Raw genomic sequence first — 11,332 nt, 5'->3', positions numbered from 1 at the left:
GATTGATAGTTTTTCAATCAATTGCACTTTATAACTAACCTCTTTCAAGCTTTCCAGCTCCTTGTCATGCCAAAATGAAGCTCTGGACGGCCCTTTTTCTCTTTTTCTCGGTTGTGTCTGGTGTCCTGTCTGCGAGCTCAACACCGGACAAGTTTACAAGATATAAATCCCTGTCTCGCTCGGGGCCTGTTGATCTGGACAGTACATCATATGAAGACCTCACCTCGGCACCTCGAGATTACTATGCTGTGGTTATCCTGACTGCCACGGATCCCCGTTTTGGCTGCCTCTTATGCCGTGACTTTGAATCTGAATGGGACCTGATCGCCCGAAGCTGGACCAAGGGCACCAAGCCTGATGACCTCAAGGTAGTCTTTGGAACACTTGATTTTGATAACGGCAAGGCCGTTTTCCAAAAGGTAGGAAATTTTACTTAAGACGGAGCTGTATAACATGCGACTAACCTAAGCAGCTCATGCTTCAAACTGCACCCATACTCCTTGTCTTTCCTCCTACCATCGGTCCCTTTGCTAAGGTTGAAGGGAACCCTCTCCGGTTTGATTTCACAGGGTAAGTTGTTTTTTCCCCCACTCAAGCTCTTGCGCCCGGCCCCTATCTCACTAACATGTCAATCCCAAACAGCCCGGTCTCAGCCGATCAGGTCTACTCTTGGATTGGACGCCACTTGCCCGAAGGCCCCAAGCCGCAACTAGTTCGACCCATCAATTACATGCGGATTGTATCAGCGATCACCATTCTGATGGCAGTTGTAACTGTGATTGCAGTCCTTTCTCCCTACCTGCTGCCAATTATCCAAAACCGAAACCTTTGGGCTGCGATCAGCCTTATTGCTATTCTTCTGTTCACAAGTGGTCAAATGTTCAACCACATCCGAAAAGTCCCATATGTTGCTGGCAATGGCCAAGGTGGCATTAGCTATTTTGCCGGTGGATTCCAGAACCAGTTCGGGTTGGAGACTCAGATTGTGGCTGCCATCTGTAAGTGATAATCGTAAGGCTTATTAATACTAAGCGTCGTTTCCATGCCGAGTTCCTAGGTTAACATTTTACTCGCACAGACGCTGTCCTTTCCTTCGCTACGATCGCACTCGCACTGAAGGTTCCCCGGATGGAAGATGTCAAGGGTCAACAGCTGGCTGTATTGATCTGGGCAACTGTTCTTTTTGCAACATACAGCTTCCTTCTCAGTGTCTTCAAAACCAAGAATGGTGGCTATCCATTCTATTTGCCACCATTCTAGAGTGTTCAAGAGCCTAGTTGATCAACAGCCCGAAGATGGCTGCACCTGGAAACATATTGATCGACAGACTATCATTAACATCCCAGTGGCTAGATCTCTCCAGGCATTTCTGTAAATGATGACCAGCAGAAATCGGTATTCATCAAGACCTCTCAGGAGGCAGCCAGAGGACTTGGAAGAAGCACGGTGGTTTGCGGATTTTGACCTATCGAACCTCTTTTCCTTTGCCATGAAAATTTTGCATACCAGACATCACAGGTTCTTTTGAAAGAAATTTCACGATTAGTCTGTACCCATATCTATGTAGCCATGCCTAGCCCCCTGGAGGTAAGTACCCTAGGTACCTATATAGGGCTCAGGGAGACCCGAGGTCGGCATCCCGGGCTACACGTAAGCAAGTATGGCCCCCGGGGCCCCGGGGGACCAAGTGAATTCACACGTAGGTCTTAGATTGATTGTAGATTGGTATACCTTTTATACTTATTTTTTTAAGACCGTCCTTAATTTCATCTGGCAAATATCTACCATTTCTCAAAAAGCCTTAAGCTACAACGTCAGGCCCCTCGAGTAGGCCCCACCCTTCTTTCTTCACATCCTTTACAACCCCTTGAACCTTACACCTCCCGCCTAGAAGTCTTGATTCCCTTGATTTGAGCACAATTGCAATCCACTGTCATAGCTGGGTTCAAACATGGGCATGGCTAAGCCTGACGATGCCCGTATGGGCAAGATTCTGGCGTCGTCGGCCACAGGCACAAGCTTTTTAATTTTGATTCAGTTAGCATCCAGGATCTTTACATTTACCTCGAACCAATTGATTTTACGCACCCTTTCGCCGGTCGTGCTTGGAATAGCGGCACAGCTGGAGCTCTTCCAGGTTTCAATCCTGTATTTCTCGCGGGAAAGTATTCGGATGGCTATCCAAAGGCAACCTATTCCATCTTCGCCCGACAACAACAACCCTTCTCTTGAAGCAGATGTTGTCGCAACGACGGATCCACACTCTGTGGCATCTCAAGCAGTGGTGAACGTCTCTTACTTGAGCCTCACTCTTGGTATTCCTTCCAGTCTTATGTTCACTATGCTTTACCAGCGCTTTGTCCCAGAGGAAGCATCAAAGACCGCCTTCTTCTACCCCAGTGTGATCCTGATTGGGGTCGCATCTCTCATGGAACTCAGCACTGAGCCCTTCTTCTCGGTAGTACAGCAACATATGCTTTACGAGAAACGTGCTGCTGTTGAAATGCCAGCGGCATTTCTGAGAAGTGCGGTGACATCCTCTGCCTTTATATATGCTTCTCAAGTCGACTATGACCTCGGTGTGCTACCATTTGCTCTTGGTCACCTCAGTTACTCGCTGGCCCTCATTTGTGGCTACTCGCTGGCCCTGCTCAGAGGAACCAACACTACCCGGTTCTCTTTCTTATTGACACGTATACAATCCAGGTAAGACAGATCTTAGCTTTTCCAAGCTATATATAGGACGGAGAACAACGCGGTAACCATTTCTAGGGACCCCTCTAACTACTTTCTGGGACGGTTCTCACGCCAGTTAACGTCACTTGCTGCAAATGTCTTTTTCCAGTCTCTGGTGAAGCATTTGCTCACGCAGGGCGACACTATGATGCTCGCAGCTCTCTCAGGATTAGAAGATCAGGGGATATACTCTCTTGCGTCAAACTACGGCGGTCTCATTGCACGGATCGTCTTTCAGCCGCTGGAGGAGAGCAGCCGGAACTTATTCTCGGCCCTACTGAGCCCCAATGAGGATGGAAAGCTGAAGAAGATCCATGTCCGCACCGCCAGAGATCACCTCATTGAGATCCTACGCGCGTACCAGTTGCTCTCAGTCCTGATATTCCCGTTAGGCCCAATGATGGTTCCTCACTTGCTGCATATCTTGGGAGGGCGTCAATGGGCGTCCCCCAGAATCGGAGACCTGCTCTCCGTCTATTGTTACTATATTCCATTTTTGGCATTTAATGGGATCACCGAAGCGTTCGTGTCATCTGCAGCAAATTCGCAACAGATACGGAAGCAAACGGCGTGGATGGGTGTGTTTTCCGCCTGCTATGCCTTAGCGGCCTATATGTTCCTAGAAGTAGGGAACCTGGGTGCGTATGGATTGGTCCTGGCCAACATTGTGAACATGGTAGTTCGAACCTTTTGGAGTTACAGTTTTATCAAATCGTACCTCCATCGAAATGGATGTAGCCTGTACACAAGTGAAGTGGCTGTTCGACCTGCTAGCTTCATTCTATGTGCTCTGGCAAGTTTGTGCTTGAGCCGCGGATTTGGCCTGAAATTGGGACTTGTCAAAGCATGCGCCTTAAGTGGCAGCTATGCTCTCCTAATGTGAGTACTTGGTCTGAATCTGATATGATGTTGATTCGTTCTTAACGCCTAACCAATAAAAATAACAGAGTCTACATAGAAAGGGAATATTTGATGGGTCAATTGACAAGGCTTCGTCACATGTTACCCGCCAGATCCTCCAGGAAATATCTCAAGTCGGAATGAACCAATTAGTCGTCAAATGTGATCTTTGTCGCTGTTTTGTCCATATCAACATCCTTGTAAAAGGCACCGTACACATCGTGCTGCTTCTTCTTGACTGTTGTGCCAAACTTCAACAGTGCCTCTGGCACATCCTGCTTGGCTGCCTTGAGAACATTGATCAATCTATTCACAATTAGCACTATCCTGATGATTTCTAGAATGTTGAAAATGAGTAACATACCCGCCGGACAGTCCCTTGTCAGTTTCAGTAAACATGGTGATGGCAAGACCATCAGCCCCAGCACGTCCAGTTCTTCCAATCCGGTGCACGTAGTCCTCCACGGTAAGAGGGAATGTGACATTAATCACCAGTTTCACGTTCGGGATATCAAGACCACGCGCTGCCACATCGGTTGCGACAAGAACAGTAGCATTTCCACTCTTGAAAGCATCGAGATTTCGGAATCTATCTGATTGGTTCAAATCACCGTGAATGCCGGCGACTGAGAATCCCTTGTTTCTGATGAGATTCTCAATGCGCATAGCCTCCTTCTTGTAGAGGCAGAAAACCAGGACTTTCTCGGGGGATGGATGACCACGCTGGGATTTAGTGAGTAGTTGTATGAGACGGCTCTCCTTCTCTCGGCCATCCATGACCTCGATGACTTGCTTGATCCTTAAGTTGGCTCGGGGGTCCGCAGATGGGTCTCCGCCAATGGTGACAGTTACCGGGGTCTTCATAAAGGTTGCTGCGAGATCTCGAACCGACCGGGGCCATGTTGCCGTAAACATGACAGTCTGTCTCCTGGAGACGGGCATTGGCTTGACGATATCCTTGATATCCTGCTCAAATCCTTTGTCAAGCATGCGATCTGCCTCATCCAATACGAGGTAATTGACCTTTCCAAGATCAATGGAACCATCACTCTGGAGATCCTTAAGACGGCCAGGAGTGGCAACCACAATGGCGGCCTTTTGAAGAGCCCGACGCTGTTCATCTTTACCCACACCTCCGTAAATGCATGTCACCTGAGTCTTCTCAGTGCCGCCGAATTTAACAAGCTGGTCATAAATCTGCATTGCAAGCTCTCGCGTTGGTGAAATAATCACTGCCTTGGGTTGGCAAGGCTTCTTGCTTGACTTGGAGTCAATCAATTTCTTCAAGCACGGCAAGCCAAAACCCAGTGTCTTGCCACTTCCAGTCTCTGCGATACCAATCACATCACGGCCAGCAAAAAGAAGCGGCCAGGTGGTGGATTGAATTGGCGTTGGCTTAGGGAAAGACTTCAATTGAGCGTACAGACCAGCATCGCATTCAGGTAGGTGATCAAACGAAAGGATTGGGCGGAATTGGGAGGCGTCGGGTGAGGAGGGATCAGCAATCTTGATCACGTTCTCAGTCAAAAAGCTGTCGATGTCTGACTGAGGGATCTCAGATAGAGCAGAGGCATCAGAATAAGATGCAGTCTTCTCATCTCCATTTTCCTGCTTATCTTTAGAAGCTTTTTCGGGCTTCTCGGACTTGGACTTTTTCTTCGGTCGCTGCTCATTTGCCTCGAGATGGCTTCGTTTACCCATGACGAGGATTTTAGTAGAAGGATATAACAAAATATTATTGGAATCAAAAGATAAAAGAGCTAGAGACTGAATTCTCTGCCTGAATTGTTCCAGCAGAAAAAGAAAAAAAGAAAAAAAAAAGCAAAAAGGAAAAGCGATAATAGTGTATTGCCACTGACTTCCGCCTTTGTTAGCTTACCGCCTCATAACAATTCGAACCAGTGATGCCCTGCCCAGGTGGACTACCCAGATTGTAGATTTGCTCGTCAATGAGATGATAGTAGCGAAAAACAATGACTAGGTATGGCTTTTCTAGAGTACTAAATAGGAGGGAAAGAACAAATTTCAAGGTGAGAAGCCGTTAATGAAATGGTCATAGCGTGGCTCGAACACCATAAAAATACACATGAACATTGATGAAAATCTCTGAGCGCATGTAGAAATAGTAAAGCTAGTACAAAGCTGGACAAAGATATTTGCTCACTTTGCCGACACTTACTCAAGGCTGTAGGAGTTGATGATATCGGCAAGGCGAGAGGCTTCATCCGAGTAATCGATTGCCTGGGAGGATGAGACCTGATATCGCACACTAGATGGCACAATTAGTATGATGTTCACATAATTATAATCATAGTCATTCGATCATTCTTACCGCTGCTGGTCGCCGAAATTGTCTATCTTGGCTCGGCACCTGAAGCTCCAGGTCTGGCAATTGGCTGCCTGGAAGACTTCACCAAAAGCACTTGGATCGTCTTCGCGAAGTTGCATTAGTTCATCAGCAGATGTGCCCATGATGTTTCTTCCAGTGTCGTCAAAACAGCTGAGCCAAAGCTGGCCAGTATGGTCGCTGACACTAATAGGCATGATGAAGCGGTACTCTGGCTTGGGGTGGGTCTTATCACACATTTCGCACCGCCACTGTCCTGGATCGAGTTCCGTTACCTTCTTGTTGCAGTTTTCAGAAAGGCAGGCAGGGTAGCACCAGGTGGAATCCTGTTTGATGTAGATCACAGTTGCTTTCAGAGAGAAGTAATCAGGAGTTTCAGACATGCCCAGCTGCTCTTCGCGAATTTGAGCAATAGTTTTGAACGGATCCTTTTTGCCTGTGGAGTTGGCCGCATTTGACAATGAAGCATGGGATGTGAAGTTCTCCGACCTGCCTTGGGCGTCATACCAACCTCTGAGTCGGTGAGCCTCCCCGATGTCAGGGTCAACAGTCATTGAGCCCGAACTCAGAAGACTCAGACTTCTTCCACCAAAGTCAGAAACCTTGACTCCTTTGAAGGCAACAACAGACTCGGGCGCCACACTAAAATTGATTGCAGATGCACCCCAAATTGTCAGGCGGACAGAAAATCCTGTGTTATCGACCAGCGTAACCTCACGTTTGTCATAGGGCTTTCCGGTACTTTTGGATGTAATTTGGGACGTCTCCTCGACATCCTTCAGCACGCCAATGACATCAGTGATTGTGTCTTTTTCAACGGTCTGCAAATCAGCAACGGTGGTGAAGTTGAATCGAATCTGAGGGACATCGTTTTGCTGCTCGGCCTATTATAAAATATGAGCGACGCATTTGGTTGATAAAGAAAGAGATTTTACCTTCTCGACGATGGTATCTCTCTCAAATGTGAGCTCATAATCATTGTTGAGATTTGTGAACTGTTTCTTGGCAATTTGGACCCGGCAGGGACTCGAAATGTAATAAACACCTCCCTCCTGGAAGAGCTCATAGAGCATGTCACACTGCTCATTGAAACCGGTTGCACGAATTTCACCACTGTCGTCCAGTAAATTCACACTGAACAGTTTACCCTCGCCATTCTTGTTGTGCCATGTTTTGATGTTGGACTTGCTCGTGCATCGCGCTTTCATCGTCCATTTGTTGGAATACGGGGAGATGGCTTCAATCGGAAAGATTGTGGCATGGGCAGAGGAAGTAGACATAGGGGCAGGCATTGGCTGAACTCGGTTATTTGGCTGAACCGGTGCACCCTCCATCTTGGAGCCGTAAAACCCATTGCTGGATATTGTTGTCGGTTGCCCCACTTCCTCTTCCTCGGTTTTGACTTCAAGTGGTCTGGGTTCACCAATTTTTTCAGCCTCACCCAGTTCCGTTAGAACTTCAAGATCCAAGATAATGAGGATTCTGGGATAATTAGCACAATCAAAATCGAAAGAATTGCCTCACATACTTCTTGCCCTTAACAGAGTTTGATTGAAATGACTTGAGACGCACGAAAGAACCCTTCCGGAGAGATCCATCTGTCACCACCGAGTTGGCTTCTTGAGGCAGTCAATAAGCGATGAGTTACAAAGAGTACCAAGAGGACAGCACATACGAGTAGCAAGCATGGTTTGAACATAATTTGCAATATCACTGAATACGGCCCGGTAACGTTCTGGTTGGCCCGGCTGAGCTGGCAATGCCTTGATTTGAACGCATTGAACAATCGGCTCTCGAACTTGGGGTTTCGTTTCATCAAAGATGGCACTGTTAAACACGCGATTAACATATATACTGCCATACAGAATCTTTGCATCAAATAGATACAAACCTTAAAGCCCCAATGGTGACTTGGGATGCTGCCTCAGAAGCCATTATGTGATGGCTTCAAATTTCAATAATTGAGACAGTCAAGAAAGAAGTATTGGGGGAAGACTGAAAAAAATAGAGTGGATTGTGAATCAGGGGGGAGGAAGAAGAAATAAAAAAGACTGGACTTGGTTAAGTCCAGATCAAGTTGTAAAGTAGTAATAGGACAAGGTTGGAACGCGTGTTGAGAAAAATAACGCGTTAAGTGGCACAACCGCCCCTCCACCACATGACTTGATGCCTCAGGACAACATTGATAACAGCACGTGCAGGCGGTGAGGAAGGACCCCACGCATCGTAGCTTTGGCTTGATCTCCGGTATCTGATACATATTCTCTTTTCTCATTGCTGTCAATGGGATACTGTCACACCTTCTAAAGCCTCTATTCAAAGCCAAGCAAGTCTTTGTTGAGTCTCCGAGGTTTCCTCTGTGGATATGGCCTCTTGTGTCCATACCGATGCTGCGGGTTTGTGACATCACCTTGATAATCAAAGGACAAATCGAGCTAAAAACATTTTATAGATCTGAATCCACCAGGATCTTCCCAGGCAGTTTATCGAGAAGACTGCACTCAGTGCTTTGATTCTATTGTATGCCAGCCACCTTGGTTCCTATACTACTCCACATCTGGTCTAACTCTGACCTTACAAGGACGATGATGCCGGTCTAAATGTTTGTCTCCATTGCTTCAATGGTGGATGTGCTGGAAACAGAGACCATGCCCTGCTTCACTACAAGAGATTTGGTCATTCACTAGCTTTGAACATTCGAAGGACCCCCAAGAAAGTGCAGGTATAGTCTCCGAATACTTGTCGAGCTTGTGACGAAAGATTCTCACACCTCTGGTTTATAGCGCGACGAGCCTCCCCGAAGATTTCAAAGCTTTCTATCGCAGCTGAAACAGAAGAGGATAGGTATGACATTGCTACGTCAGTGGTGTGCTATTCATGCTCTCAAAACAATGTGGACAAAGCTAGCGGCAAGCTTCCTGTTGTCATCGCAGGTGTTATGAACGCAATGACTTTCTCAAAAAAGGAAGAAGTCAAAGCTTGGGAGCAAGAGTTTGTTCCTTGCGAGCATACACTGTGTCTAGTTCAACAGGACAACACGCAAGCCACGTCAACGGGTATTGATTCCCTGCAAAACTTAACTGGGCTCCGTGCTAACCTGAAATTGCAGATTTAAGCCACTGCTCAGAATGTGACATGGGCGAGAACCTCTGGCTGTGTCTGGAATGTGGGAACAAGGGTTGTGGGCGAAGTCAATTCGGTGGAAGCAAGGGAAACTCACATGGGCTTACTCACGCAGACTCGACATCACATGCTGTGGCTGTCAAGCTCGGCTCTATCACAGCAGAAGGCTCCGCTGATGTTTACTGCTATAAGTGCAACGAAGAAAGAGTAGACCCAGAACTGGCGACCCACCTTGCACACTGGGGAATCTACTTGGCTGGACGTGAAAAGACAGAGAAGAGTCTGATGGAAATGCAGGTCGAGCACAACTTAAAATGGGAATTTTCCATGACAACCGAGGATGGCCGGGAGCTGGCTCCAGTCTTTGGGCCTGCATTTACAGGCCTGGCAAATCTCGGAAACAGCTGCTACCTCTCCAGTATCATGCAATGCATATTTTCGGTGACTGGATTTCGTGAGCGATACTATCAACTGCCAGAAGAACCACCACTCTGCCAGGCACCAGCACAGGACCTCGAGACGCAAATGCAAAAACTTGCCGACGGTCTACTCTCAGGCCGGTACTCCCAGCCTGATTCTCGGGTTATGTTGTCCACGGACATCCCAGAAGTCGCTCATCAGAAAGGTTTAGCACCAGCGATGTTCAAGTATCTTATTGGACAAGGTCACGAGGAGTTCGCAACCATGAGACAGCAAGATGCATTTGAATTCCTTCTTCATCTATTCAAGTCGGTCGCCCTATCAAAACACACCAGTCCGCAGATTAACCCGGTAGAGCACTTTCGCTTCCAAGTTGAACAGCGTCTTCAGTGTTTGCATTGCAAGAAAGTCCGATATAAAGTGGATGAGCAGGACAACATCTCGGTTGCGGTTCCTGCACGTCTTGCCGCCACTTCTGACGAAACAGGAAAGGAATATGAGTCTGTGGATTTGTCAGAGTGTCTAGACATCTTCACTTCGGCGGAGGTCGTTGAGCTTACATGTCCTGCTTGTGGCAGCCAAGGTGGTTTTTCGAAGCAGTCGTCTTTCAAAACATTGCCTCAGGAATTGGTGATCAATGCTCGTCGGTTTGAGCTCGTCAACTGGGTTCCTACAAAGTTGGATATTCCTGTGCTGGTCGACGACAAGCCACTAGATTTCAGCTCTTACCTTGCTAGTGCGCATGATGCGGGTGAGGAGCTACTTCCGGATATTGAGGAATCCACCGCATTCGTCCCGAATCCGGAAGCTCTCGACCAACTCATGGGTATGGGGTTCCCTGCTGTGAGGTGTGAGAAAGCTCTGCATGCCACTGGTAATGTAGATCCGGAAACTGCTATGAATTGGCTGTTTGCCCACATGGAAGATCCAGACATCGACGAACCGCTGGCTCTTGATCGAGCCGGCACCTCTAGTTCTAGTGAGCAAGACGCGACAAAAATTGCCCAGCTAGGAGATATGGGCATTGAGGCGTCTCGTGCCAAGAGAGCGTTGGCTGCGACCGATGGCGATGTTAACAGGGCACTAGATTGGGTTTTCACTCACCCGGAGGACGTGGTGGAAAGGGAAAACCCGAATGTTGACCATAGCGTACAGTCTCATGGTGGCTCAGTTGGGCTCACCAGTTTACCTGCTCGCTATGAATTAAGGTCGATTGTATGCCACAAAGGCACATCAGTTCATGCAGGGTGGGTGGCTTGATATGTCTCCGTTCTCATTTCCTTTGCTTAGACTAACACATGCTAGACATTATGTTGCCTTGATTCGCAAACCATTGGCAGGTCAAAGTGGCCTGTCATGGGTGATGTTCAATGATGAAAAGGTTGTCAAGTTCGAAGATATCGAAGCGATGAAGAAGACCGCATATCTTTACTTCTTCACGCGGGTCTAGTGGGTGCTCTAGGGTGAGTGTGTGTACACCCTGCACTTATCTTGCTCTATCGAGATATCAGCATATGGTGTTGGGGTAAAAATGTGATACCTATGTCTTTGTCTTGTTCATCTTTACTCTACATACTTTTGAGACCGCCTTATCCGACAGTTTTCTCGATCCAGATATACCTAGATAGTATGTATGATCCGGGTACCAGGTAGTCCTAGTCCTAATCCTAGGTTATATACAGAAAAGTCACTTAAGCCTCTTACCGCTTTCTTTTGCCGCTTTCTTTCTGTATAGAACTGGAAAGGGGGAACAAAATATCATTGAAAAAGACATGAAAAGAACGGAGAATATCTGACACCACTGAG

At 47.3% G+C, this 11,332-nt stretch overlaps 5 protein-coding genes across 5 annotated transcripts; 3 read left to right on the top strand and 2 right to left on the bottom strand.

Moving 5' to 3' along the window:
• Positions 1 to 74: 74 nt before the first annotated feature.
• Positions 75 to 1,260, top strand: N7517_010389 (OST3/OST6 family protein; the record flags this gene model as incomplete). Its single annotated transcript, XM_056728112.1, has 4 exons — positions 75 to 419; positions 473 to 570; positions 643 to 998; positions 1,079 to 1,260. 4 exons carry the CDS (start codon positions 75 to 77, stop codon positions 1,258 to 1,260), a joined length of 981 nt encoding a protein of 326 aa, XP_056573927.1.
• Positions 1,261 to 1,951: 691 nt separating this feature from the next.
• On the top strand, positions 1,952 to 3,619 carry N7517_010388 (oligosaccharide translocation protein RFT1; the record flags this gene model as incomplete). The annotated part of the gene is made up of 2 exons (XM_056728111.1): positions 1,952 to 2,706; positions 2,773 to 3,619. 2 exons carry the CDS (start codon positions 1,952 to 1,954, stop codon positions 3,617 to 3,619), a joined length of 1,602 nt encoding a protein of 533 aa, XP_056573926.1.
• Positions 3,620 to 3,785: 166 nt separating this feature from the next.
• Positions 3,786 to 5,337, bottom strand: dbp3 (RNA-dependent ATPase DBP3; the record flags this gene model as incomplete). Its single annotated transcript, XM_056728110.1, has 2 exons — positions 3,786 to 3,942; positions 4,001 to 5,337. The coding sequence occupies 2 exons, from the start codon at positions 5,335 to 5,337 to the stop codon at positions 3,786 to 3,788; spliced, it is 1,494 nt and encodes a 497-aa protein (XP_056573925.1).
• Positions 5,338 to 5,811: 474 nt separating this feature from the next.
• N7517_010386 (replication factor A subunit protein RFA1) lies at positions 5,812 to 7,918 on the bottom strand (the record flags this gene model as incomplete). The annotated part of the gene is made up of 6 exons (XM_056728109.1): positions 5,812 to 5,905; positions 5,969 to 6,867; positions 6,919 to 7,465; positions 7,512 to 7,602; positions 7,659 to 7,810; positions 7,875 to 7,918. The coding sequence occupies 6 exons, from the start codon at positions 7,916 to 7,918 to the stop codon at positions 5,812 to 5,814; spliced, it is 1,827 nt and encodes a 608-aa protein (XP_056573924.1).
• A 430-nt stretch (positions 7,919 to 8,348) lies between these two features.
• On the top strand, positions 8,349 to 10,976 carry N7517_010385 (ubiquitin-specific protease UBP14; the record flags this gene model as incomplete). The annotated part of the gene is made up of 6 exons (XM_056728108.1): positions 8,349 to 8,379; positions 8,436 to 8,503; positions 8,565 to 8,658; positions 8,767 to 9,039; positions 9,093 to 10,773; positions 10,832 to 10,976. 6 exons carry the CDS (start codon positions 8,349 to 8,351, stop codon positions 10,974 to 10,976), a joined length of 2,292 nt encoding a protein of 763 aa, XP_056573923.1.
• Positions 10,977 to 11,332: the final 356 nt, after the last annotated feature.

This window comes from Penicillium concentricum (assembly GCF_028827145.1).
Source record: "Penicillium concentricum strain IBT 3081 chromosome Unknown utg000006l_segment0_segment0, whole genome shotgun sequence".
In the NCBI taxonomy this organism is placed as follows: Eukaryota; Fungi; Ascomycota; class Eurotiomycetes; order Eurotiales; family Aspergillaceae; genus Penicillium; species Penicillium concentricum.
This window is presented reverse-complemented; position numbering and strand designations above follow the sequence as displayed.